General features: G+C 45.0%; 1 protein-coding gene across 1 annotated transcript in view; it reads right to left on the reverse strand.

Moving 5' to 3' along the window:
* Nucleotides 1-23,706, reverse strand: part of LOC141121709 (uncharacterized) — a 113,671-nt gene that overhangs the window by 85,387 nt on the left and 4,578 nt on the right. Inside the window, exon 8 of the mRNA XM_073611425.1 lies at nucleotides 20,433-21,810. Coding sequence (XP_073467526.1) covers nucleotides 20,433-21,810 — 1,378 coding nt within the window. The remainder of the gene's footprint in view (nucleotides 1-20,432; nucleotides 21,811-23,706) is intronic.

Here is a 23,706-nt window from a genome sequence, read left to right on the forward strand (position 1 = left end):
GCTTTACCTGACATCACTTCCTGTCTGCATCTGACATCACTTCCTGTCTGTATTCCATAGAGACTTTTTTTACTGGGAAGAGGTGAGATCACCACCTTGTGGAGCTCAGAGGAACTGCAGCTCAAGAAACGTCTCGTAGTGTGAACACGGCCTTGTGCTGTGTGTGTATGTACTGTATATCCTTCCCCTTTCTCTCCTCTCTGAGTGTGTATGAAGAGGCGGAGCCCTGAGTGTGTATGAAGAGGCGGAGCCCTGAGTGTGTATGCAGAGGCGGAGCTCTGGGCTGTTTCATGTATAGAAATGAAGAAACACTGCAAGCTGTTTGAGGAGTCATGTTGAATTGTATAACAGGAACAGCAAACACAAAACAGGAAACAGGAAGTACAAGCTATGCAATATTACCGTAGAGTATATTACAATAGAGTCACTGTATTTGTATAAAAACTTCATAACGTCTCCTTTTTTACATTCAATCCAAAAATCTGTAAACAACCTAAAAACAGATTGTGAACAGTCTTAAACATAACATATACTGGTAGATACACTACAGATTGAGTCTATTTGGCAGTCTTGAAACTCAAACCCTGCGCAAGGCCACAGTGATTTTGCCTGGGGAATGCTGTTCAGCTCCAGAAGGTGTTGAAGAGCTGCTCTCTTTCCTGGCTGGTGTGTTTGGTACAGAAGAACTTACTGGTATATGAGGCTTCATTATGTCATCCTCATGGTATGCTTCAGATATGACCGTAGTATTGTCTCTGCCTTGCTTACATGGTCCAGTAGGACAAGGGGCATTGTAGGGCTAGGGGCATTGAGCGCCTCAGGAGCCATGGCGTCCCTAGGGGGGGCAGAGGGGGCCCTGACCCCCCCAACATTATGCTGTGCCCCCCAATTTAAAAAAATGTTATTTTTTTTACAAAAAGGCCATGTATTTTTGTTTGCTTTCTAAGAGGATGCGCCGTATCTTACTCGGGCCACCGCTGGAGTAACACAGTCTCTATTGAGAGGGAGAGCATCCCCAGTCATCTCCCCCCTCCCTCTGCTTGCTGACACTGCATAATGCGAGCGCTCACACAACCACGGCCGCCCGATCTGCTCTTTCCCCTGCATCCTCACTGGCAGAGAGAAGAGCGAGTTGCAGGAATGACTCCACCAGGACTCTCAGTTACTGAAAAAACAGACTGATTTCTACTGTCCTTATGGTTGAAGATGTAGCATGTAAATTCCAAGAGATGCCAGACTAGCGCTGTCAATAGCAGGGGCAGGACAGCAAGAGGAGGATGGGGAACCCCACAGTGTCAGAACACCAGGGCCCGGTGGCAAGACAACCTTTGCAACCCTGATAGTTCTCCCACTGCTTTGGACCCTTATATTTTCTTGGTATGCTGGTGACATCTATCTCTTGTTTTATGCCACCCTGGGGGGCCCCAATAGAGTAGGAAGGGAGCTCACTGCAGAACATGTGAAAGGGCCCGCTGTGGGATCGTAGTAAAGGGCCCCAGGATATACAGTCAGGTCCATAAATATTGGGACATTGACACAATTCTAATCTTTTTGGCTCTATACACCACCACAATGGATTTGAAATGAAATGAACAAAACGTGCTTTAACTGCAGACTTTCAGCTTTAATTTGAGGATATTTACATCCAAATCAGGTGAACTGTGTAGGAATTACAACAGTTTGTATATGTGCCTCCCACTTTTTAAGGGACCAAAAGTAATGGGACAGATTAACAATCATCTATCAAACTTTCACTTTTTAATACTTGGTTGCAAATCCTTTGCAGTCAATTACAGCCTGAAGTCTGGAACACATAGACATCACCAGACGCTGGTTTCATCCCTGGTGATGCTCTGCCAGGCCTCTACTGCAACTGTCTTCAGTTCCTGCTTGTTCTTGGGGCATTTTCCCTTCAGTTTTGTCTTCAGCAAGTGAAATGCATGCTCAATCGGATTCAGGTCAGGTGATTGACTTGGCCATTGCATAACATTCCACTTCTTTCCCTTAAAAAACTCTTTGGTTGCTTTCTCAGTATGCTTCGGGTCATTGTCCATCTGCACTGTGAAGCGCCGTCCAATGAGTTCTGAAGCATTTTGCTAAATATGAGCAGATAATATTGCCTGAAACACTTCAGAATTTATCCTGCTGCTTTTGTCAGCAGTCACATCATCAATAAATACAAGAGAACCAGTTCCACTGGCAGCCATACATGCCCACGCCATGAGACTACCACCACCATACTTCACTGATGAGGTGGTATGCTTTGGATCATGAGCAGTTCCTTTCCTTCTCCATACTCTTCTCTTCCCATCACTCTGGCACAAGTTGATCTTGGTCTCATCTGTCCATACGATGTTGTTCCAGAACTGTGAAGGCTTTTTTAGATGTTGTTTGGCAAACTCTAATCTGGCCTTCCTGTTTACATCTTGTGGTGAACCCTCTGTATTCACTCTGGTGAAGTCTTCTCTTGATTGTTGACGTTGACACAAATACACCTACTTCCTGGAGAGTGTTCTTGATCTGGCCAACTGTTGTGAAGGGTGTTTTCTTCACCAGGGAAAGAATTCTTCGGTCATCCACCACAGTTGTTTTCTGTGGTCTTCCGGGTCTTTTGGTGTTGCTAAGCTCACTGGTGCGTTCTTTCTTTTTAAGGATGTTCCAAACAGTTGATTTGGCCACACCTAATGTTTTTGCTATCTCTCTGATGGGTTTGTTTTGTTTTTACAGCCTAATGATGGCTTGCTTCACTGATAGTGACAGCTCTTTGGATCTGATATTGAGAGTTGACAGCAACAGATTCCGAATGCAAATAGCACACTTGAAATTAACTCTGGACCTTTTATCTGCTCCTTGTAAATGGGATAATGAGGGAATAACACACACTTGGCCATGGAACAGCTGAGCAGCCAATTGTCCCATTACTTTTGGTCCCTTAAAAAGTGGGAGGCACATATACAAACTGTTGTAATTCCTACACCGTTCACCTGATTTGGATATAAATACCCTCAAATTAAAGCTGAAAGTCTGCAGTTAAGGCACATCTTGTTCGTTTCATTTCAAATCCATTGTGGTGATGTATAGAGCCAAAAAGATTAGAATTGTGTTGATGTCCCAATATTTATGGACCTGACTGTAAATATATATATATCTATATATATATAATCATTGCATTTTAAAGTTGCCCCCCTACTTTTGTCCCTGTCCCCCCCCTAAATATGAAAGCTGGAGACCCCACTGCTCAGGAGGATCATGTGCAGGATGCTCATGGGCTTGTGCTGTGAGTTGTTCTGCCACTCGCAGGTCCACTTGATTGCGGCGTTAGAGATTGCCTTCCACAACTACAAGATATGAGTAAGGAGAAACTCTCTGAACAGAGGTGCCCAGTCTCCAGTGACCAGTCCTGTCACCAGGCAGCAGCTTCCTATGGATTGACTCTCCAATGGTAAGTCTTTGGCAGACACATCATATGTCAGTTTGGAGATCTGATTCCTATGTCACAGTTTCTCCAGTACACCTGTAACCACATAAGGTTCAAGCAATTTGTTTGCCACAGGTAATGAAGTCTTCAGTCTCCTTGACATCAAGCGCTGTGCAGGACTACTGTCCATGCCTTCGGTTGGGGTGTTCCTCCAATGTAGAATGGCTTTCCATGGGTCATTACCATCATATTGGGACTTGCAAAGATTCTTTACTATCTTTACAGCTGATTCTGCTTTGCTATTAGCTTGTGGGTAGCCGCAGGGATGAGATAAGATGTTCAAACCCCCAATCTGTAGAGAACTGTCTAAATTGCTCTCGTGCAAATTGAGGTTCCTTATCCTAGATTACTCTGTCTGGCAGGCCATAATGTGCAAACTGTACTTCACAATGCTTGATTGTAGTTTCAGCAGACAGGTCAGGAAGGTGCGCAATCTCCCAAAAATCTGAATAGTGATCCACAATCAGTAGAAAATGTTGCCCAGCATAATTCAGTAAATCCATGCTTACAATTTGCCAAGGCCGGGTGGGCAGTACATGTGACATCATGGGTTCTTTCTGTTGTGTCTGTGCATATTCATTGCATGCTGAGCAACGGCTAACAAAGTCTCTAATCTCATTTTGCATGTTGGGCCAATATAAGGTATCTCGTGCCTGTCTATAGCATGCTTCTCTATGAATGTGACTGGCATGAATGCGTGTCACCGATCTTAGAGAATTAGGAATGATGGCTCTTGACCCCTTGTAAAGTATGGCATCCTAAATGCTGATTTAATCTCTGAAAGTCCAATATTCTCTCACAAGTAATGGCACTTCCATCTTTGTGTAGCAAGGTCTCCGGCCTCCTTCGCTCTAATGAGAGCTAGACATGTGCGCTGTCAATAAATTAGTTTCGTTACGTTATGTTTCTTATTAGCTGTTAATTCGTATTTCATAATTCGTGTCCGAAATTCAATTTGAATTTGTATGAAATACGAATTTTCGTTAGGTTCATTAACTTTTCGTAACAATTACGAACGTTCGTTATGATGAATTTAAAAAGCAGAAAATACCTTTCTCAATATGGCAGTCATCGGACTCATTATGAGGGGCTTCCACCATCCCTGTGCTGTGCTGACTTCCTCCTGGGGCTGTACGCCTGCTGTGCTCATTATGAGAAGCTCCCACCATTCCTGTGCTGTGCTGACTTCCTCCTGGGGCTGTACCCCTGCTGTGCTCATTATGAGGGGCTCCCACCATCCTTAAGTAGTTGCAAGTTCGATTGGCAGTCTCTGAGACTTTGAGACTTCAATAGCAGGACAGCCATGCAGGGAAAGGCCCCAGTAAGATGCCACATCTGCACTGGCAGGATTACTGTCTCCTATGGCAATAGTCTTTAACAGTTCCTAACACAAAGCATAACAGTTCTTTCACCTTCACTACAACTTCTCCTTCTCCGTTCAATTAGCAGACTCCAAGACTTCAATAGGAGGACAGCCATGCAGGGAAAGGCATCCAGCAAGACACCACATCTGCACATGCAGGAATGCTGTCTCTTATGGCAACAGTCTTTATCAGTTCCTAACACAAAGCATAACAGTTCTTTCAGCTTCACTACAACTTCTCCTTGTAGTTCTTCAGCCCACTGAGCTCCCGGTCTCTCACTAGACCCACTGATTCACTGTCACTGAATTCCTTGAACTCCTCCAATCTTCACAGTGGTATCTTCCTCAAGAGTCACCCCCGCTTCACTGCTGGGTCCCTAGCTTGGCACTCCAGATATTTCTCAGGCTTCACCCCACTGGCCTGCTCGGTCCCCGACTTGACACACAAGGCTGCTCTGCAAGCGTCACCTCTGCTGGCTGGGTCCCTGACTTGATCACCGCCTGAGGTTTCCTGATTCTCCACCGTGCCCATTCGGTGAGTATGCGCTGCGCTGCTCTCCTGCTTCTGGATAGGCCCTCAGACAGCCTATCAGCCAGATGCTCCTGGGATAGGCCAAATCTCTGGCCTAGCAGCCCAGGGCAGTACGAGACAAGTCCACCCAGTCAGCCATCCAGGTGGCACAGAACATAGATCACCTGACTCCACCGAATATATAGGTGCTCCCAGAAGGCCATGGTATTCAAAGAAACCCTTGCCTATTGCCTGGGATACCCACATACCCATCACTTGACCTTGTGCTGCCCTTGTCAGGCCACCTAGTGGTAGTAGAGACAAGTGCAACCAGGCCAAACTTAGGGAGGAATCAATAGATCTCTAACAATCAACCAGGATAACTACTCCTGGTAAGTACATTTCTGATGAGCTCCCTATCTAAACTCCAGGGTGCTACATTTGAATCTGACCAACCATTCAGAACAGCAGATTTACATGCTTGCAAACTCTCGTCATTTCTGTGGGCAGTTTTATCTGAAGCAAACGCTGGTCTGTGACGTTTGGATGGTCTGAATAATTGATCTGTGACAGGACATCCAGGTCCTGTAGAACATTGTAGACTGTGTTGTGCACATTCAGGTGTGCCACCTGCTGCTGTAGCTCTGCTAAGAGCATCCCTATTGAACATTTCAGGTCCAGGTTTATAGACAACATTCGGGCAATAGTTTTGTAATGTTACCAACATACTCTGTAGGTGTTTGGGTGCACACAAAAGTGTTTTCTTGAAAATAGATATCAGAGGCTTATGATCAGTTTCTGCCTGGATCTCATCACGACCATAGAGGTAGTGATGAAAGCGCTGGCAGACAAACGCAATACTCAGACATTCCTTTTAAATTTTGTGTAGTTTTGCTTAGTAGGGGGTCAGTGCCCCTGAAGCAAATGCGATAGTCTGGCCAGCTTGCAATAGGCAACACCCGAGTCGACTTTTGCTTGTATCACTTTGAATAGTTACAGGTTCTGTAACATCATAGTACTTAAGGACAGGTGTATCTGTGAGCAAACGTTTGATTTCCTTCACTGCATTACCATGCTTAGGAAGCCAATGCCAAACCACATCCTTGTCCAGAAGCCTTCTCAATGGCCAATAGACTTCTGAGAGACGTGGTAGGAATTTTTCTTAAATAAGTAACAAATCCTATGAAGCGCTGCAGGGATTTTACATCATTAGATGGCTGTGGCATATCCAGTATAGCCCTAATTTTATGTGGGTCAGCCTTCAAACCCTTCAAAGATAGTATACATTATGTGCATGGAAGCAAACTTCTTTGACCTTGAATGTAATTTTTTTCATGCCAAGTCTTAGTTTCACCTGCCTACAATGATTCAATTCCAGCAGTTTGCCATCATGATTTTGCTCTGCTTCTCCATTCGTATCCCCACAGCCTATCACAAGTATGTCACCAGCAACTGGTTCAATACCATTGAGTCCAGCCAATAGTTCATGTTGTTTATGTTGATACACCTCTGGTGCAACTGATCCTTCAAAAGGCAGATTGAGCCACCTTTTCCTGCCTCAGGGAGTTCAGAAAGTTGTCATGTAGCTACTTGATGTATCCAACTTAAAGACAGTTAAAAAGACATGTCCCCCAGGGCAGTACCCAGACCCCCATATCCCTTTTATGGCCAATCACTTGCATATAATGCCGTTTTTTTTAAATTGTTTTTACCAACACTGATGACTCATTGGTTGTTAAGGACGCAGCGGCCAGCTTCTTGGCCCCGTTCCTTAAAAACCAGCTTACACTGTGCCCTGATTGGGCAAAGCTTTGCCCAATCAGGGCACAGAATGCACTGTGCAGCACTCAGTGCATTGCAGGGTGTTCGTCTGGGTGAACACACTGCAAATTAGGATGTTCGGCGAACAAACAGGAAAATGTTCGGCCCCAACTCATGCTCGGGCCAAACTGTTCACCCATCCCTGGTCACGGGGTAGTGTTGGAATGCTGACAGTAAACTACCCGCTTTTTAAAGGCCATTTTTTTGTCTTTAACTACTTGCCGACCGCTCGCTATGTACGAATCGCAGTAGCTGTAAGGCGGGCACTTTAAGGAGTATAGGGGGTTCATGCATGCCACGTCACTAAGGAGTCGATCGCTCCTGACAGAGTGAGAATGGGGGGTTGTGTGTGTAAACACACAAATCCACGTTCTGTCAGGGGTGAGGAGACTGATCTGTTGTTCCTAGTAATTAGGAACAACGATTGGTCTCCTCCCCCAGTCAGTTCTATCCCCCCACAGTTAGAAACACTCCCTAGGAAACACATGTAACCCCTTCCCTGCCAATTACATTTACAGTGCCTCGCAAAAGTATTCACCCCCTCTTGGCATTTTTCATGTTTTGTTGCCTCACAACCTGGAATTAACATGGATTGTTTGAGGATTTACATCATTTAATTTACAGAACATGCTCACAACTTTTTTTTATTGTGAAGCAAACAAATAAGACAAAATAACAGAAAAAGTCAATGTGCATAACTATTTACCCCCCTAAAGGCAATAATTTGTAGAGCCACCTTTTGCGGCTATCACAGTTCCAAGTCACTTTGGATAAGGCATTATGAGCTTGCCAGATCTTACCACTGGGATTTTTGCCCATTCCTTCTTGCAAAACCTCTTCAGCTCCTTCAAGTTGGATGGTTTGCGCATGTGTACAGCAATCTTTAAGTCTGACCACAGATTTTCTATTGGATTGAGGTCTGGGCTTTGACTAGGCCATTCCAACACATTTACATGTTTCCCCTTAAACCACTCAAGTTTTGCTTTAGCAGTGTGTTTGGGGTCATTGTCCTGCTGGAAGGTGAACCTCCGTCCTAGCCTCAAATCACACACAGAGTGGTACAGGTTTTTCTCAAGAATATCCCTGTATTTAGCACCATCCATCCTTCCCTCAACTCTGACCAGTTTCCCAGTCCCGACTGCTGAAAAATATCCCCACAGTATGATGCTGCCACCACCATGTTTCACTGTGGGGATGGTGTTCTTTGGGTGATGTGATGTGTTGCGTTTGTCCCAGACAGTGTTTTCTTTGATGGCCAAAAAGTTAAATTTTAGTCTCATCAGACCAGAGCACCTTCCTCCATACATTTTGGGAGTCTCCCACATTTGCAAACTCAAAACGTGCCATTTTGTTTTTTGCTGAACATAAAGGCTTTCTTCTGGCCACTCTGCCATAAAGCCCAACTCTATGGAGCGTACACCTTATTGTCGTCTTATGTACAGATACTCCAGTCTCTGCTGTGGAACTCTGGGTTACCTTAAGTCTCTGTGCTGCCTCTCTGATTAATGCCCTCATTGCCCGGTCTGTGAGTTTTGGTGTGCGGCCGTCTCTTGGCAGGTTTGCTGTTGTGCCGTGTTCTTTCCATTTGGTTATGATCAATTTGATGGTGCTCCTAGGGATCATCAAAGATTTGGATATTTTTTTATAACCTAACCCTGACTTGTACTTCTCAACAACATTGTCAGTTACTTGTTTGGAGAGTTCCTTGGTCTTCATGGCAGTGTTTGGTTAGTGGTGCCTCTTGCTTAGGTGTTGCAGCCTCTGGGGCCTTTCACAAAAGTGTGTATATGTAATGACAGATCATGTGACACATATATTGCACACAGGTGGACATCATTTCACAAATGTTGTGACTTCTGAAGGTAATTGGTTGCACCAGAGCTTTTTATGGGTTTCATATCAAAGGAGGTGAATACATACGCTCATGCTAATTATCAGTTTTTTTATTTCTAAAAAAATATTTTTATGTATATATTTTTCTAATTTTACTTCACCAGACTATTGTGTTCTGATCCATCACATATAATTCAGATTAAAAAAACATTGGCTAAAGGCCGTAATGTAACAAAATAGGTAAAAAGCCAAGGGGGGGGGGTGAATATATTTTGTATACAGTAATCAGTACATTTGTATAGCACTGATCGCTGTATAAATGTCAATGGTCCCAAAAATGTGTCAAAAGTCTCCGATCTGTCCGCCACAATGTCACAGTCCCGATAAAAATCGCTGACCACTGCCATTACTAGTAAAATAAATAAATAAATAAAAATACCATAAATCTATCCCCTATTTTGACACTATAACTTTTGCGCAAACCAATCAATATACGCTTATTACGTTTTTTTTTTACCAAAAATTTGTAGAAGAATATATATCGGCTTAAACTGACGAAGAAATTTGTTTTTGTTTTTTTACAAATTTGGGGATATTTATTTTAGCAAAAAGTTAAAAATATTGTGCTTTTTTTTCAAAATTGTCGGTCTTCTTTTGTTTATAGCGCAAAAAATAAAAACCGCAGAGGTGATCAATTACCACCACAAGAAAGCTCTATTTGTGGGAAAAAAAAAGGACATCAATTTTGTTTGGGTACAACGCCACACGACCTTGCAAGTGTCAGCTAAATCGAAGCAATGCCATATCGCAAAAAATGGCCTGGTCAGGAAGGGGGTAAATCCTTCCAGGGCTGAAGTGGTTAATAAGACTTTTTACACTACTGTTTACCACCCTGGTTTAACCTTTGTTCTTCTATATTTATTGCCCATTGGAATGCACTCAGCGATACCTTTAATTAATATGTTCCTGAAGCATTCTGATTCTTCTTCTGTGTTTAACCACTTCAGCCCGAAAGAATTTACCCCCTTCCTGACCAGAGCACTTTTTGCAATTCAGCACTGCGTCACTTTAACTGACAACTGCTCTGTCGTGCGGCATTGGACCCAAACAAAATTGACGCCCTTTTCTTCCCACAAATAGAGATTTCTTTTGGTGGTATTTGATCGCCTCTGCGGTTTTTATTTTTTGCGCTATAAACAAAAGAAGAGCGACAATTTTGAAAAAAAACACAATATTTTGTACTTTTTGCTATAATAAATATCCCCTTTTTTTTTAAAAAAAAAGCATTTTTTTTTCTCAGTTTAGCCCGATATGTATTTTTGGTAAAAAAAAAAATCGCAATAAGCGTACATTGATTTGTGCAAAGGTTATAGCATCTACAAAATAGGGGATAGATTTATAGCATTTTTATTACTTATTTATTTTGGTGGCAATCTGTGATTTTTATCGGGACTGCGACATTATGGCGGACACATCGGACAATTTTGACACATTTTTGGGACCATTGGCATTAATACAGCGATCAATACTCTAAAAATGTCACTGGCAGTGAAGGGGTTAACACTAGGGGGCGATCAAGGGGATAATTGTGCTCCCTGGGAGGTGATTCTAACTGAAGGGGGAGGGGACTGACTAGAGGAAGTGACGGATCGTGGTTCCTAGGTAATAGGAACACACAATCTGTCACTCCTGTCAGAACAGAACAGGGAAGTGTGTGTTTACATTCACTCGTCCCTGTTCTGTGTCTCCTGCTCACGAATGCTTGTGGCCAGCGGTCATCGCGGCCGTCGGCCATGAGCATCGGCACCCCCGCTGTGCAGCAGGTGCACGGGCCTGCTACCCCGATCCAACGTATAGCTACGACGGCTCACGCAGGGGAGCCAACCTGTCGCAGTATAACTGTGGCGGTTGGTTGGGAAGCGGTTAATGTATCTAAGATTTGGTCCCATTTAATATCTTGCATCATTGAGCGCCAATTTGAAAATGTGGCTTGCCTGAAATTTAGTGTTCGTGTGCTACCCTCCTGCCTCCTTTTCCTATGATTTATTCTGAAAGTGAACACCCGCTGATCGCTAGATCCCAAGTTGTCCCGTACTTCCATATCTGTGATCAGATCTGAGTCACTTGTAATTAATAGATCTAGTAATGCATCATTTGTAGTCGGGGAATCCACCAATTGGGACAGGAAGTTGTCCTGTAGGACATTTAAGAAATAACAGGCCTTTATTGAGTGAGCTGTCCCTGCTGCCTAGTCAATATCGAGATAGTTGAAGTCCCCCATTATGATGACATTTTCCTGCCTTGGCGCTATTTCTCACTGTGAAAGGAGATCCAACTCCTCCTCTTCCTTCAGGGTGGGGGGCCTGTAACATACCCCCACTAGGGATGAGCCGAACACCCCCGGTTCGGTTCGCACCAGAACCTGCAAACGGACCGAAAATTCACACGAACGTTAGAACCCCATTGACGTCTATGGGACTCGAACGTTCGAAATCAAAAGTGCTCATTTTAAAGGCTAATTTGCATGGTATTGTCCTAAAAAGGGTTTGGGGACCTGGGTCCTGCCCCAGGGGACATGTATCAATACAAAAAAAAGTTTTAAAAACAGCCGGGAGCAGTGATTTTAATGATGCTTAAAGTGAAAAAAAAAGTGAAATATTCCTTTAAATATCGTACCTGGGGGGGTGTCTATAGTATGCCTGTAAAGTGGCGCGTGTTTCCCGTGTTTAGAACAGTCCCTGCACAAAATTACATTTTTAAAGGAATAAAAGTCATTTAAAACTGCTTGCGGCTTTAATGTAATGTCGGGTCCTGGCAATATGGATGAAAATCAGGGAGACAAACAGCATGGGTACCCCCCAGTCCATTACCAGGCCCTTTGGGTCTTGTATGGATATTAAGGGGAACCCTGCACCCAAATTAAAAAAGGAAAGGTGTGGGGCCCCCAGGCCCTATATACTCTGAACAGCAGTATACAGCCGGTGCAAACAAGACAGGGACTGTAGGTTTGTTGTTAAGTAGAATCTGTTTGTAATTTTGAACTGGTACATTTTTAACGTGTTTAGCTCCAGCCAAAAAATCTATTTTAAGCTTTTTGGAAAACATAGGGAAGGGTTATCACCCCTGTGACATTTGTTTTGCTGTCTGTGCTCCTCTTCAGAAGATTTCACGTCACTTTTTGTCCCAATGACAAGTGTTTTTTGAAAATTTGGGTTTTTTAGTAAAACAAGGATTGGTGATAAAGCATCAGTGTAAAGGAGAAAAGTTTTTCCCATATTAACTCTTACAGGAGAGAATTTCCCTTCCTAGGGGTAGATTTCATCTCACTTCCTGTTGTCTCCTTCCGTTTGCAAGTAGGAGTCGTTTGTAAGTTGGATGTTTGAAAGTAGGGGCCTGCCCTATATACTCAGCAGAAATTTGGGCCTTAGGTGTTTTTGTGGCCACAACACTGTAAGCCCTCACAGGGCCCTGCTGTGAAATATTAGATCAAGAATTGTAATTACATGCCCCTCTTGAACAGGGGCAGAAAAATTGGGCCTTTGGTGGTGGTGGTGCCACAACACTGTAAGTCCTCACAGTTACTCTTGGTGGGCACAGAAACGGGCCCTGCTGTGAAATATTAGATCAAGAATTCTAATTACATGTCCCTGTTGAACAGGGGCTGAAAAATTGGGCCTTAGGCACTGGTGCTGGTGCCACAACACTGCAACCCCTCACAGATACTCTAGTTGGAGCGCAGGAACTAGCCCTGCTGTAAAGAATTGCATCAAAAATTGTAATTCCACGCCCCTGTTAAACAGGGGCTGAAAAATTGGGCCTTAGGCACTGGTGGCGGTGCCCAGAACCAAAAATGTTCTTACAAGCTATTAGCATGATTATTGAGGAGGAAGAGGATAATTACTCAGCATAACAGGATAGTCACTCAGCATCAGCATAGGCAGTCTTTGAAGGGATCTGACATTTCAAAAAAAATTATTCGGTTACATCAGCATCAAGTGCATGGTAGCTGGTGGTGATCCAAGACTGATTCATTTTTATGAAGGTCAGTCGATCGACTGAGTGGGTGGACAGACGCACTCTGTGATCGGTTACAAAGCCTCCAGCAGCACTGAATGCGCGTTCCGAAAGAACGCTGGCTGCAGGACAGGCCAGTAGCTCAATTGCATACTGTGCAAGCTCTGGCCAGTGATCCATCCTCAAGACCCAGTAACCCAGAGGATTTTCGGTGGAAAGGTGTCCAAGTCAGATCTTGCCCCTAGGTATTCCTGCACCATGTAAAACAGACGCTGGTGATGGTTGCTGGAACCGTTCATACCTTGGGGCTGCAGACTAAAAAAATTGTCTGAATGCATCGGTCAGAAGGCCACCTTCTCCACCGCTCCTTCTCTGACTGACCGAAGCCTCAGCAGCACGTTGTCCAGAAACAGCAGTTTGTAACCTCCCAGTCTCTGGGAACGCATTGCACAGACCTTTCTGCAAGGCCTCCCGAAGATGTTTTTTCCTCTGCTCCCTCTGTGATGGCAAGATAAGATCCGCAACCTTACCCTTGTAACGTGGATCAAGGAGGGTTGCCAGCCAGTATTGTTCCTTCTCCTTGATACCACGAATACAAGGATCCTTCCGCAGGCTTTGCAGGATCAGGGAGGCCATGCAGCGTAGGTTTGCTGAGGCATTCAGTCCGGAGTCTTCTGGGTCACTAAGGATGACATGATCTGCAGCCACCTTCTCCCAGCCACGTACAAGTCCATGTGTTTCTTGGGACTGTAAATGATCCCTTAAAGACTGCTGCTGATGCTGAGTGCCAGGCTCCAACTCCATACTGACACAATCCTCCTCATCCTCCTCTTCCTGTGTGATCGGCGGGCACGCAGGAACACTGTCCGGATAAAGGGGGCCTTGAGAGGTAAGGAAGTCCTCCTCTTCCTGACTCTGTTCTGCCTCAAGTGCCCTGTCCATTATTCCACGCAGCGTGTGCTCCAACAGGTGGACAAGGTGGACAGTGTCACTGATGCATGCACTGTCACTGCTCACCATCCTCGTGACCTCCTCAAATGGTGACAGGATAGTTCATGCATCCCTGATCATGGCCCACTGGCGTGGGGAAAAAAAGCAAGCTCCCCTGACCCTGTCCTGGTGCCATAGTCACATAGGTACTCATTGATGGCCCTCTGCTGTGTGTGCAGCTGCTGCAGCATGGCCAGCGTTGAGTTCAACCTGGTGGGCATGTCACAGATTAGGCGGTTCTTGAGCAGGTTTAATTCCTTTTGGAGGTCTGCCAGCCGAGCACTGGCATTATATGACCGGCGGAAATGCACACAGACTTTCTTGGCCTGCCTCAGGACATCCTGTAAGCCCGGGTACCTGCCCAAGAACTGCTGCACCACCAAGTTAAGGATGTGAGCCAAACAGGGCACATGGGTCAGTTGTCCCTGTCGGAGGGTGGAGAGGAGGTTGGTGCCATTGTCGCAAACCACCGTTCCTGCCTTAAGTTGGCGTCGCGTCAACCACCTCTGACCCTGCCCCTGCAGAGCTGACAGAACCTCTCCCCTAGTGTGGCCCCTTCCCCCAAGCACACCAGCTCAAGCACCGCATGGCATCTTTTGGCCTGCGTACTTGCGTAGCCCCTTGAACGCCTACAGAGTACCACTGGTTCCGAGGACAAAGCACAGGAAGAGGCCATGGAGGAAGAAGAAGAGGAGGGTGGAGGAGAGAGGTGTGTCAGAATCACTAGTAGTGGCATTTTGGAGGCGTGGTGGCGGAACAACCTCCAACACTACTGTACCTTGTCCTGCATCCTTCCCAGCTGCCAGAAGTCACCCAATGCGCCGTGAAACTTAGGTAACATCCCTGTCCATGCCTGCTAGACCATGAGTCAGCGGTAATATGCACCTTACCACTGACCGCCCTGTCCAGCAAGGCCAAGACATTGCCTTCCACATGCCGGTAGAGAGCCGGAATCGCCTTCCGTGAGAAAAAGTGGCGTTTGGGAACCTGCCACTGAGGAACTGCACATTCCACAAACTCACGGAAGGGGGCAGAACCTACCAACTGAAAAGGTAACAGTTGAAGTGCTAGCAATTTTGCCAAGCTAGCATTCAACCGCTGGGCATGTGGATGGCTGGGAGCGAATTTCTTTTTGAGGTGCAGCAGCTGGGGCAGGGAATTTTGACTGATACAATCTGATGTCGGTGTACTGATAGCAAATTGCCCGCAAGTACTTGGCTGTGACACACCTAATTCTACACCTTCATTCCTCTCAGTGCAGGTCTCAGAGAGGACTGAAGGTATAGTGGGGTTGGAGATCCCAGCTGATGAGGAGTAAGGAGAGGTCCTCTTTGTTTTTTGGTGTGTGTCTTTTAGGTACGCTTGCCAGCGAACTGCATGGCAGGTCAACATATGTCTGGTCAAGCATGTGGTGCCCAAGCGGGAGATGTTTTGGCCACGCGAGATACGCTTAAGACATATGTTGCAAATAGCAGTGGTGCCATCTGATGCACTCGTCTCAACAAAGGCCCACACCAAAGAACTTTTGGAATAATGGGCAGAGACAGCAGCGCCCTGCACATGCAGAGCTCTGAGGTGTGATGCAGTCAGTGTCCTGCCCTTAGGCTGGCCCCTGGAGGGCATCCTGCCTCGTCGGTGATGTGCCTTCTCCTCTCTCCTACCAGGCACCCACGTTGAGTCAGTGAATTCATCATCCCCTCCCTTCTCATCACTGGAGCAAACCTGGCAGTATGCTGTAGCAGGGGGAGCATGACTGCCAGATTGCTGTCTTTCTTATGCACCCTCTCTGTCTGTGCTCACGTTACTGCCTTCATCTAGCTCAGTATCATCATCAGAGCCTTCTAAATGCTGGGCATCCTCCTGGAGCATGTACCCAACACTGTGGTCAAACAGTTCGAGGGACTCCTCAGGAGGACATGGTGGGGCTAGGGAAGGAGTCACTGATGCCATTGAGCCGAGGGAAGAGGCCGCGTTGGCAGCTGCTTTGCCAAAGTACCCTGACCATGGGTGAGAGAGGATGAGGAGGATGAGGACGGCTTGGTCATCCACTCGACCAAGTCTTCCGCATGTTGCAGCTCAACATGGCCAGCTGCTGAAAAAAAGGCCAAGCATGTCCCGCGGCCACGTGCTGATGAGGCTGCACCGTGTCCACGAACAGCACTGTTGCCTCTAGACACAGAGCCTGCTTGCCCTCTTTTATTGGCTTGTGACTGTCTGCCTCTCCTTGTTGGCCTTCCAGACATACTAATGGCCTGCAGTGATATGTAGCTGCACTAAGCTGGGATATATATATATATATATATTTTGATACTGCAGCTAGCAAAATCAACTGCCTGCCTGTAGTATTATTAGTATGAGAGCAACACCAATCTTCTACAGGTAGCTTTAGCTGAACAATGCAGAGGTCGCACTACACTAACTTGTAGCTTTAGCTGAACACTGTGCAGAGGTCGCACTACACTAACTTGTAGCTTTAGCTGAACACTGTGCAGAGGTCGCACTACACTAACGTGTAAATAATGTAGCTGCCTGCTGTAGTGATAGGATCAGGAAAACAACACCAACCTTCTACGGGTAGCTTTAGCTGAACACTGTGCAGAGGTCGCACTACACTAACATGTAAATAATGTAGCTGCCTGCAGCAATGATAGGATCAGGAAAACACCACCAAACTTCTACAGGTAGCTTTAGCTGAACACTGTGCAGAGGTCGCACTACACTAACTTGTAGCTTTAGCTGAACACTGTGCAGGGGACGCACTACACTAACGTTTAAATAATGTAGCTGCCTGCGGTAGTGATAGGATCAGGAAAACACCACCAACCTTCTACAGGTAGCTTTAGCTGAACACTGTACAGAGGTCCCAATACACTAACGTGTAATTAATGTAGCTGCCTGCGGTAGTGATAGGATCAGGAAAACACTACCAACCTTCTACAGGTAGCTTTAGCTGAACACTGTGCAGAGGTTGCACTACACTAACTTGGAGCTTTAGCTGAACACTGTGCAGAGATCGTACTACACTAACTTGGAGCTTTAGCTGGACACTGTGCAGAGGTCGCACTACACTAACTTGGAGCTTTAGCTGAACACTGTGCAGAGGTCGCACTACACTAACGTGTAAATAATGTAGCTGCCTGTGGTAGTGATAGGATCAGGAAAACAACACCAACCTTCTACAGGTAACTTTAGCTGAACACTGTACAGAGGTCGCACCATACTAACGTGTAAATAATGTAGCTGCCTGCAGTAGTGATAGGATCAGGAAAACAACACCAACCTTCTACAGGTAGCTTTAGCTGAACACTGTGCAGAGGTCGCACTACACTAACGTGTAAATAATGTAGCTGCCTGCAGCAATGATAGGATCAGGAAAACACCACCAACCTTCTACAGGTAGCTTTAGCTGAACACTGTGCAGAGGTCGCACTACACTAACTTGGAGCTTTAGCTGAACACTGCAGAGGTCGCACTACACTAACTTGGAGCTTTAGCTGAACACTGTGCAGAGGTCGCACTACACTAACTTGGAGCTTTAGCTGAACACTGTGCAGAGGTTGCACTACACTAACTTGTAGCTTTAGCTGAACACTGTGCGGAGGTCCCACTACACTAACTTGTAGCTTTAGCTGAACACTATGCAGAGGTTGCACTACACTAAAAAATAATGTAGCTGCCTGCGGTAGTGATAGGATCAGAAAAACACCATCAATCTTCTACAGGTAGCTTTAGGTGCTCACTGTGAAGAGGACGCACTACACTAACTGTAAATACTGTAGCTAATAGGACTAATAGGATCAGAAGAACACCAGCAATTTTCTTCAAATACTGTAACATCACCTGCCTGCCAGTAGGAAGATAATAACAGGAACGGATCTAGCTAAACTGAATACAGTGTATATATATATATATATATATACACATACACACACACACACAACACCTGGGATGCATATATATATATACACAATACACTGTAAGTGCAGCTAACTCACTGACTGTCCTGCCTAATCTATCTAACTTAAATCAAATTACACTGTCTGTCTTTCAACGCCGGAACACACTACACAGGGCCGACGTGCAGGCGGCCTTATATAGTGTGGGGCGTGTACTAAACCCCCTGAGCCATAATTGGCCAAAGCCACCGTGGCTTTGGCCAATTACAGCTCTCTGTACAGACGGCCCTGTGATTGGCCAAGCATGCGGGTCATAGTGCATGCTTGGCAAATCATCAGCCAGCAAGGCACTGCAGTGAATTATGGGCCGTGACACGCCACTCAAATTTGGCGCGAACGGCCCATATCGTTCGCAATTCGGCGAATGATCAAACAGACGATGTTCGAGTCAAACGTGGGTTCGACTCGAACACGAAGCTCATCCCTAACCCCCACTAGTAATTTTCCACTTGCTTCTTGCCTTTGAAGTTCCACCCACACGTATTCCACCCCCCCTTCCCTAATGTAATTTCTCTCCTTCACATATATATCGTTCTTTGATATATAGGCACACCCCTCCTCCATTTCTACCTTCCCTGTCCCTCCGATACAAGGAATACCCCGGATATTTGCCAGCCAGTCATGTGAGCTGACAAGCCAAGTTTCTGTTATTCCCACAGAATCCACATCCTCCTCGTGTAACAGCAGCTCTAGTTTCTCCATTTTGTTAGCTAGGCTCCTGGCATTTGTGAACATGCCCCTTAGTTTTGTAAGGGTGCATATTATTATCTCCTTAGGTTTGCTGAGGCTGCGATTTTGATCTGTCCACTCATTCACCATGGGATTAGATGTTATGGGTATAATATCCCTAGTGCCTCCATTATTACCCTCTGTCCTACGCTCAAAGCTGGCTCTCTTCTTCTAAACCCTCCACCCAACACCTAGTTTAAAAGCCCCTTCAACTTCTCAGACATCTTTTTTCCAGCAGAGCTGCACCCCCCCATTAAGGTGCAGCCCGCCCCTACTAAAGAGTCAATAACTGACTGAAAAGTCAGCCCAGTTCTCCAGGAACCTGAATCCCTCCTTCCTACACCAGCTCCTCAGCCACTTGTTCAGTTCCCTAAGCTCCTGCTGCATCTCTGGTGTGGCTCGAGGCACAGGTAGTATTTCTGAGAAAACCACCTTGGAGGTCCTTCTATTCAATCTATTCCCTAAGTCCCTGAAATAATTTTTTAGGACTCTCCACCTTCCTCTCACTTTGTCATTGATACCAACATGTACCATGACAGCTGGGTCCTCCCCAGCCCCGCTCAAAAATCTGTCCACCCAATCCGCGATGTGCCGAATCCAAGCGCCCAGTAAGGAACATACAGTTTGGCAACCAGTCTGTGACAGATTGCCCTCTCTGTCCTTCTAATAACTGAGTTCCCTACTACCAGTACCTGTCTAACCTTGCCCCCGTTCTTACTGGAGCAGTCATTCACCTGGCAGCTAGGGAGGGAGGCTGCTCCAGCAATGCCACCCCTGAGCTGATATCCCCAACATGACACAATTTGGTACATTTGTTGGAGTGTACCAACTCAGGACTGGCCTCCCCAGTGCTTTTCCCTCTACCCCTCTTTGTATTCGTCACCCAGCCACCTACGTCTGGCTCCTGTACCTCCATTTCTCCACCCCCTCTATACTGGCCCAATCCAGCACCTGCTGGGGAATGTCCAAGCTCCTTTTCAGGTTGTTGATGCTGTGCAGTGTTGCCACCTTGTTTTCTAGAACTGGGCTTCCAGAGAAACAACTCGCTCACACAGCAGTATTCGCCCTCGAATGGCTTATCAAGGAACGCATACATGGAGCAATATGTGCACTGGGTCACATCACCAATCCTGTTGGACCTTTTAATATTTGTAATAAAGATTTATATTTTATGTAATTTTTGTGTTCGTCCTTTTTGTACCAATAAAGTCCAACATACAAGTTTTTATATATATATATATATATTTTTTTTTTTTTTTTAATAAATCTCTAAGTGTTTGTAAAAGCTTACCCCACAAAATGTACTCAGCCAATGAAAGGTAATGACTCCATTTTTATTTTTCTACTGCTATCAATGGCCAACACAGTACAACACTTCATCCATGTCTTTGGTGATCTCTGATCTCCTTATGAACTGTTTCTTATATGATGAAGATCAGACATGGAGTATATCTGAGGTGTATATCAGGGTGTGCTTCTTCCCCACATGAGAGCTGTAATGTCCAGCAACATTCATATAGAAGACATTTCCCACACTCAAGGCACTAATACACCTCGAGGGTTGTGTGGGATCCCTGATGTACAGGAAGACAGGACTTCAGTGAGGAACAATTCCCTCAGTCAGACCAGGAAAGTTCATTCTCCTCCATGCCCAATCTCAGATGACTGTAAACAGAGGACTTCTGTGGGTTATATTTCCGCCAATCAGAACAGGAATGTAGATCTACATCCGTGTGCAATTTCTCATGTTTGTTAAGATGTGACTTCTTAATAAAACCTTTTCCACACTCAAAACAGGAATATGGCTTTTCCCCTGTGTGCAATCTCTGATGTATCTGAAAATATGACTTCTCTGTAAAACATTTCCCACACTCAGGACAGGAATATGGTTTTTCCCCCGTGTGATACCGCATATGATTGGAAAGAGAGGTTTTCCGAGAAAAACATTTACCACACTCCGGACAGGAATAAGGTTTTTCACCCGTATGAGACCTCTGATGAAAAATAAAATGTGATTTAATTGAAAACTTTTTCCCACACTCCGCACAGGAATAAGGCTTCTCCCCTGTGTGTACTCTCTGATGCATGGTAAGATTGGACTTCCATGAAAAACTTTTGCCGCACTCAAGGCAAGAATAGGGCTTCTCACATGTGTGAGACCTTTTATGAAGATTAAGCCTGGATTGAGTGTGGAAACACTTCCCGCACTCAGGACAGCAATATCGTTTCTCCCCTGTGTGCGATCGCTGATGTAGGGAAAGATTGGACTTGCATGAAAAACATTTCCCACACTCAGGGCAGGAATACAGCTTCTCTCCTGTGTGAGATCTTTTATGAACATTAAGATGGGATTTAAAACAGAAACACTTCCCGCACTCAACACAGGAATACGGCTTCTCCCCTGTGTGAGATATCTGATGTCTGTAAAGATTGGACTTCTGTGAAAAACATTTCCCACACTCAGGACAGGAATACGGCTTCTGCCCCGTGTGAGATCTCTGATGTGTGTAAAGATCAGACTTCTGTGAAAAACATTTCTCGCACTCAGGACAGGAATACGGCTTCACTCCTGTGTGAGATCTTTGATGTCTGCAAAGATTGAACTTCTGTGAAAAGCATTTCCCACACTCAGGACAGGAATACGGCTTCTGCCCCGTGTGAGATCTCTGATGTGTGTAAAGATCGGACTTCTGTAAAAAACATTTCCCGCACTCAGGACAGGAATATGGTTTCTCCCCTGTGTGAGATCTTTTATGTTTGTAAAGACTGGACTTCTCTGAGAAACATTTCCCGCACTCAGGACAGGAATGTGGCTTCTCTCCTGTGTGAGATATTTTATGCACCTTAAGACCAGATTTAGATTGGAAACCCTTCCCGCAGTCAGTACAGGAAAAGCTCTTATCTGTTGGAAGGACGGCACCGTCCCTCACAGTCTGAGGTTCCTCAGGATAAGAGGAATACGATGGTCCATCTACACTGTGTGGTGCCGGATGGACATTTGAGGTAGTCGGGTTTTCTCCTGGACTATACTGTGTGATGTCCTCATCTTCTACTTTACAGTCTGGAGACAAAGTGAGACAATCCTCTGAGGTTTTCCTCATCTCCCGTCCATCTACTAAAATAGCAATAAAAAGATTATTACTAGACATGAGCAGATTGGTTCCCCTAAACCAGGACTCCGCCCACATCAGGCAGCTTTGTCTCTGAGGATCTTAAAATTCCACCCTCAAGGAAACTAGTTAATAGTCTTGAATATCTATATGCAGCGGTAAATATAAATATCTAGGTATATAGTTGGATATTTAATCCACTCTGAGAATAACAGACAGATAGATGTATTATTAGAGGGTGAATCTGCTACATCAGAATCAGAGATCAACATTATTAAAATATAAAAAAAGACGTAAAACGCTGTTTTGCAGATGATCAGACAGGAGTGTAATATAATATGATGGATGACAGACTCCCTTGTCATAGGCAGGTAGGTGGGTACAAGCTCCTTGCACCTGATGTCACTTATGCTGGCCGTACACAAACTAATTTTTATTTAGAAAATTCATCCAACTTTCTAACCATTAGTGGGGTCAAATCGGCATTCAATTTCGACCACAGTGATGGGAAAATTCGAAGGAGCGGAACAGTAAACCTTTCCCGATCAAATCAATTTTCAAATAGTGTATGTGATTTTTGCTCAGAAGTTACATTCCATTCATCAAATGTACAAATAATTTTCGTACAAATATTTGTGTGAATATTCTCATCCAAAAATGGATCCGTGTGTGGCCAGCACAAGACATTTAGTAGCAGCAGCATGATTTTTTTTTTTAATCATCTGTTATGATGGGGTTAAAAAAATAGTCCTTTATATTACAAAAACAGCAGATAATCATTACTATAAGACCCCTTTCACACCGAGGGCGTTTTGCAGGTGCTATAGCGTTAAAAATAGCGCATGCAATCCACCCTCAAACAGCTGCAGCATTGTCTCCAGTGTGAAAGCCCGAGGGCTTTCACACCGGAGCGCTGCGCTGGCAGGACGTCAGGAAAAGTCCTGCCAGCTTCTTTGGAGCGGTGAAGGAGTGGTGTGTTTACTGCTCCTCCACCGCTGCTCCCCATTGAAATCAATGGGGCAGCGCTGGCATACTGCCGGCAAAACGCCGCTATTGCGGGCGGTCTTAACCCTTTCTTGGCCGCTAGCGGGGGTAAAAGCGCCCCGCTAGTGGCCGAAATGTGCCGCAAATCCGACGGTAAAACGCCGCTAAAAATAGCGGCGTTTTACTGCCGACGCTATAGGCGGCTCGGTGTGAAAGGGGTCTAAGGGATTCATTTATACTGTGAAATAGTGAAAGTAATATATCTTATATCATATATATAATAATAAATATACCCAGAAGTAGGATATATGGCCTATATATCCTGGGAGTCACACATGAAGCTATATGGAGGTTAGAATTTTTTTAAAAAATATGTTATGTTATGTTCTTTTAAATTATATTAAAGTAGTACTGAGAGCTGAGACTTTTTTCATGGATATAATAATCTTAATTATTATGCACAATACTAGTAAACTTTTACTTGATGTAATAGTAATGCCTTCTATGACCTCCAGTCTGTCAGCCTCCACCTTCTCTGGGTTCAGTTGCTGATCTTCCCAGCACAGAGACCTTAAAGTCATTGTAAATGTTGATTTTTTTTTTAAACAAACTTGTCATACTTACCTGCTCTGTGTAATGGTTTTCCACAGAGCAGCCCTGATTCTCCTCTTCTGGACCCCTCCCCCTCCCGGGCACTTCTGGCTCCTCCTGCTTCAAAGTTCCCCTATAGGAAGCCGCAATGTATAGTATAGAGTTCCCCTATAGGAAGACACAAAGTATAGTATAGAGTTCCCCTATAGGAAGCCGCAAAGTATAGTATAGAGTTCCCCTATAGGAAGCCACAAAGTATAGTATAGAGTTCCCCTATAGGAAGGTACAAATTATAGTATAGAGTTCCCCTATAGGAAGGTACAAAG

This window comes from Aquarana catesbeiana, unplaced genomic scaffold (assembly GCF_042186555.1).
Source record: "Aquarana catesbeiana isolate 2022-GZ unplaced genomic scaffold, ASM4218655v1 unanchor228, whole genome shotgun sequence".
Classification (NCBI taxonomy): domain Eukaryota; kingdom Metazoa; phylum Chordata; class Amphibia; order Anura; family Ranidae; genus Aquarana; species Aquarana catesbeiana.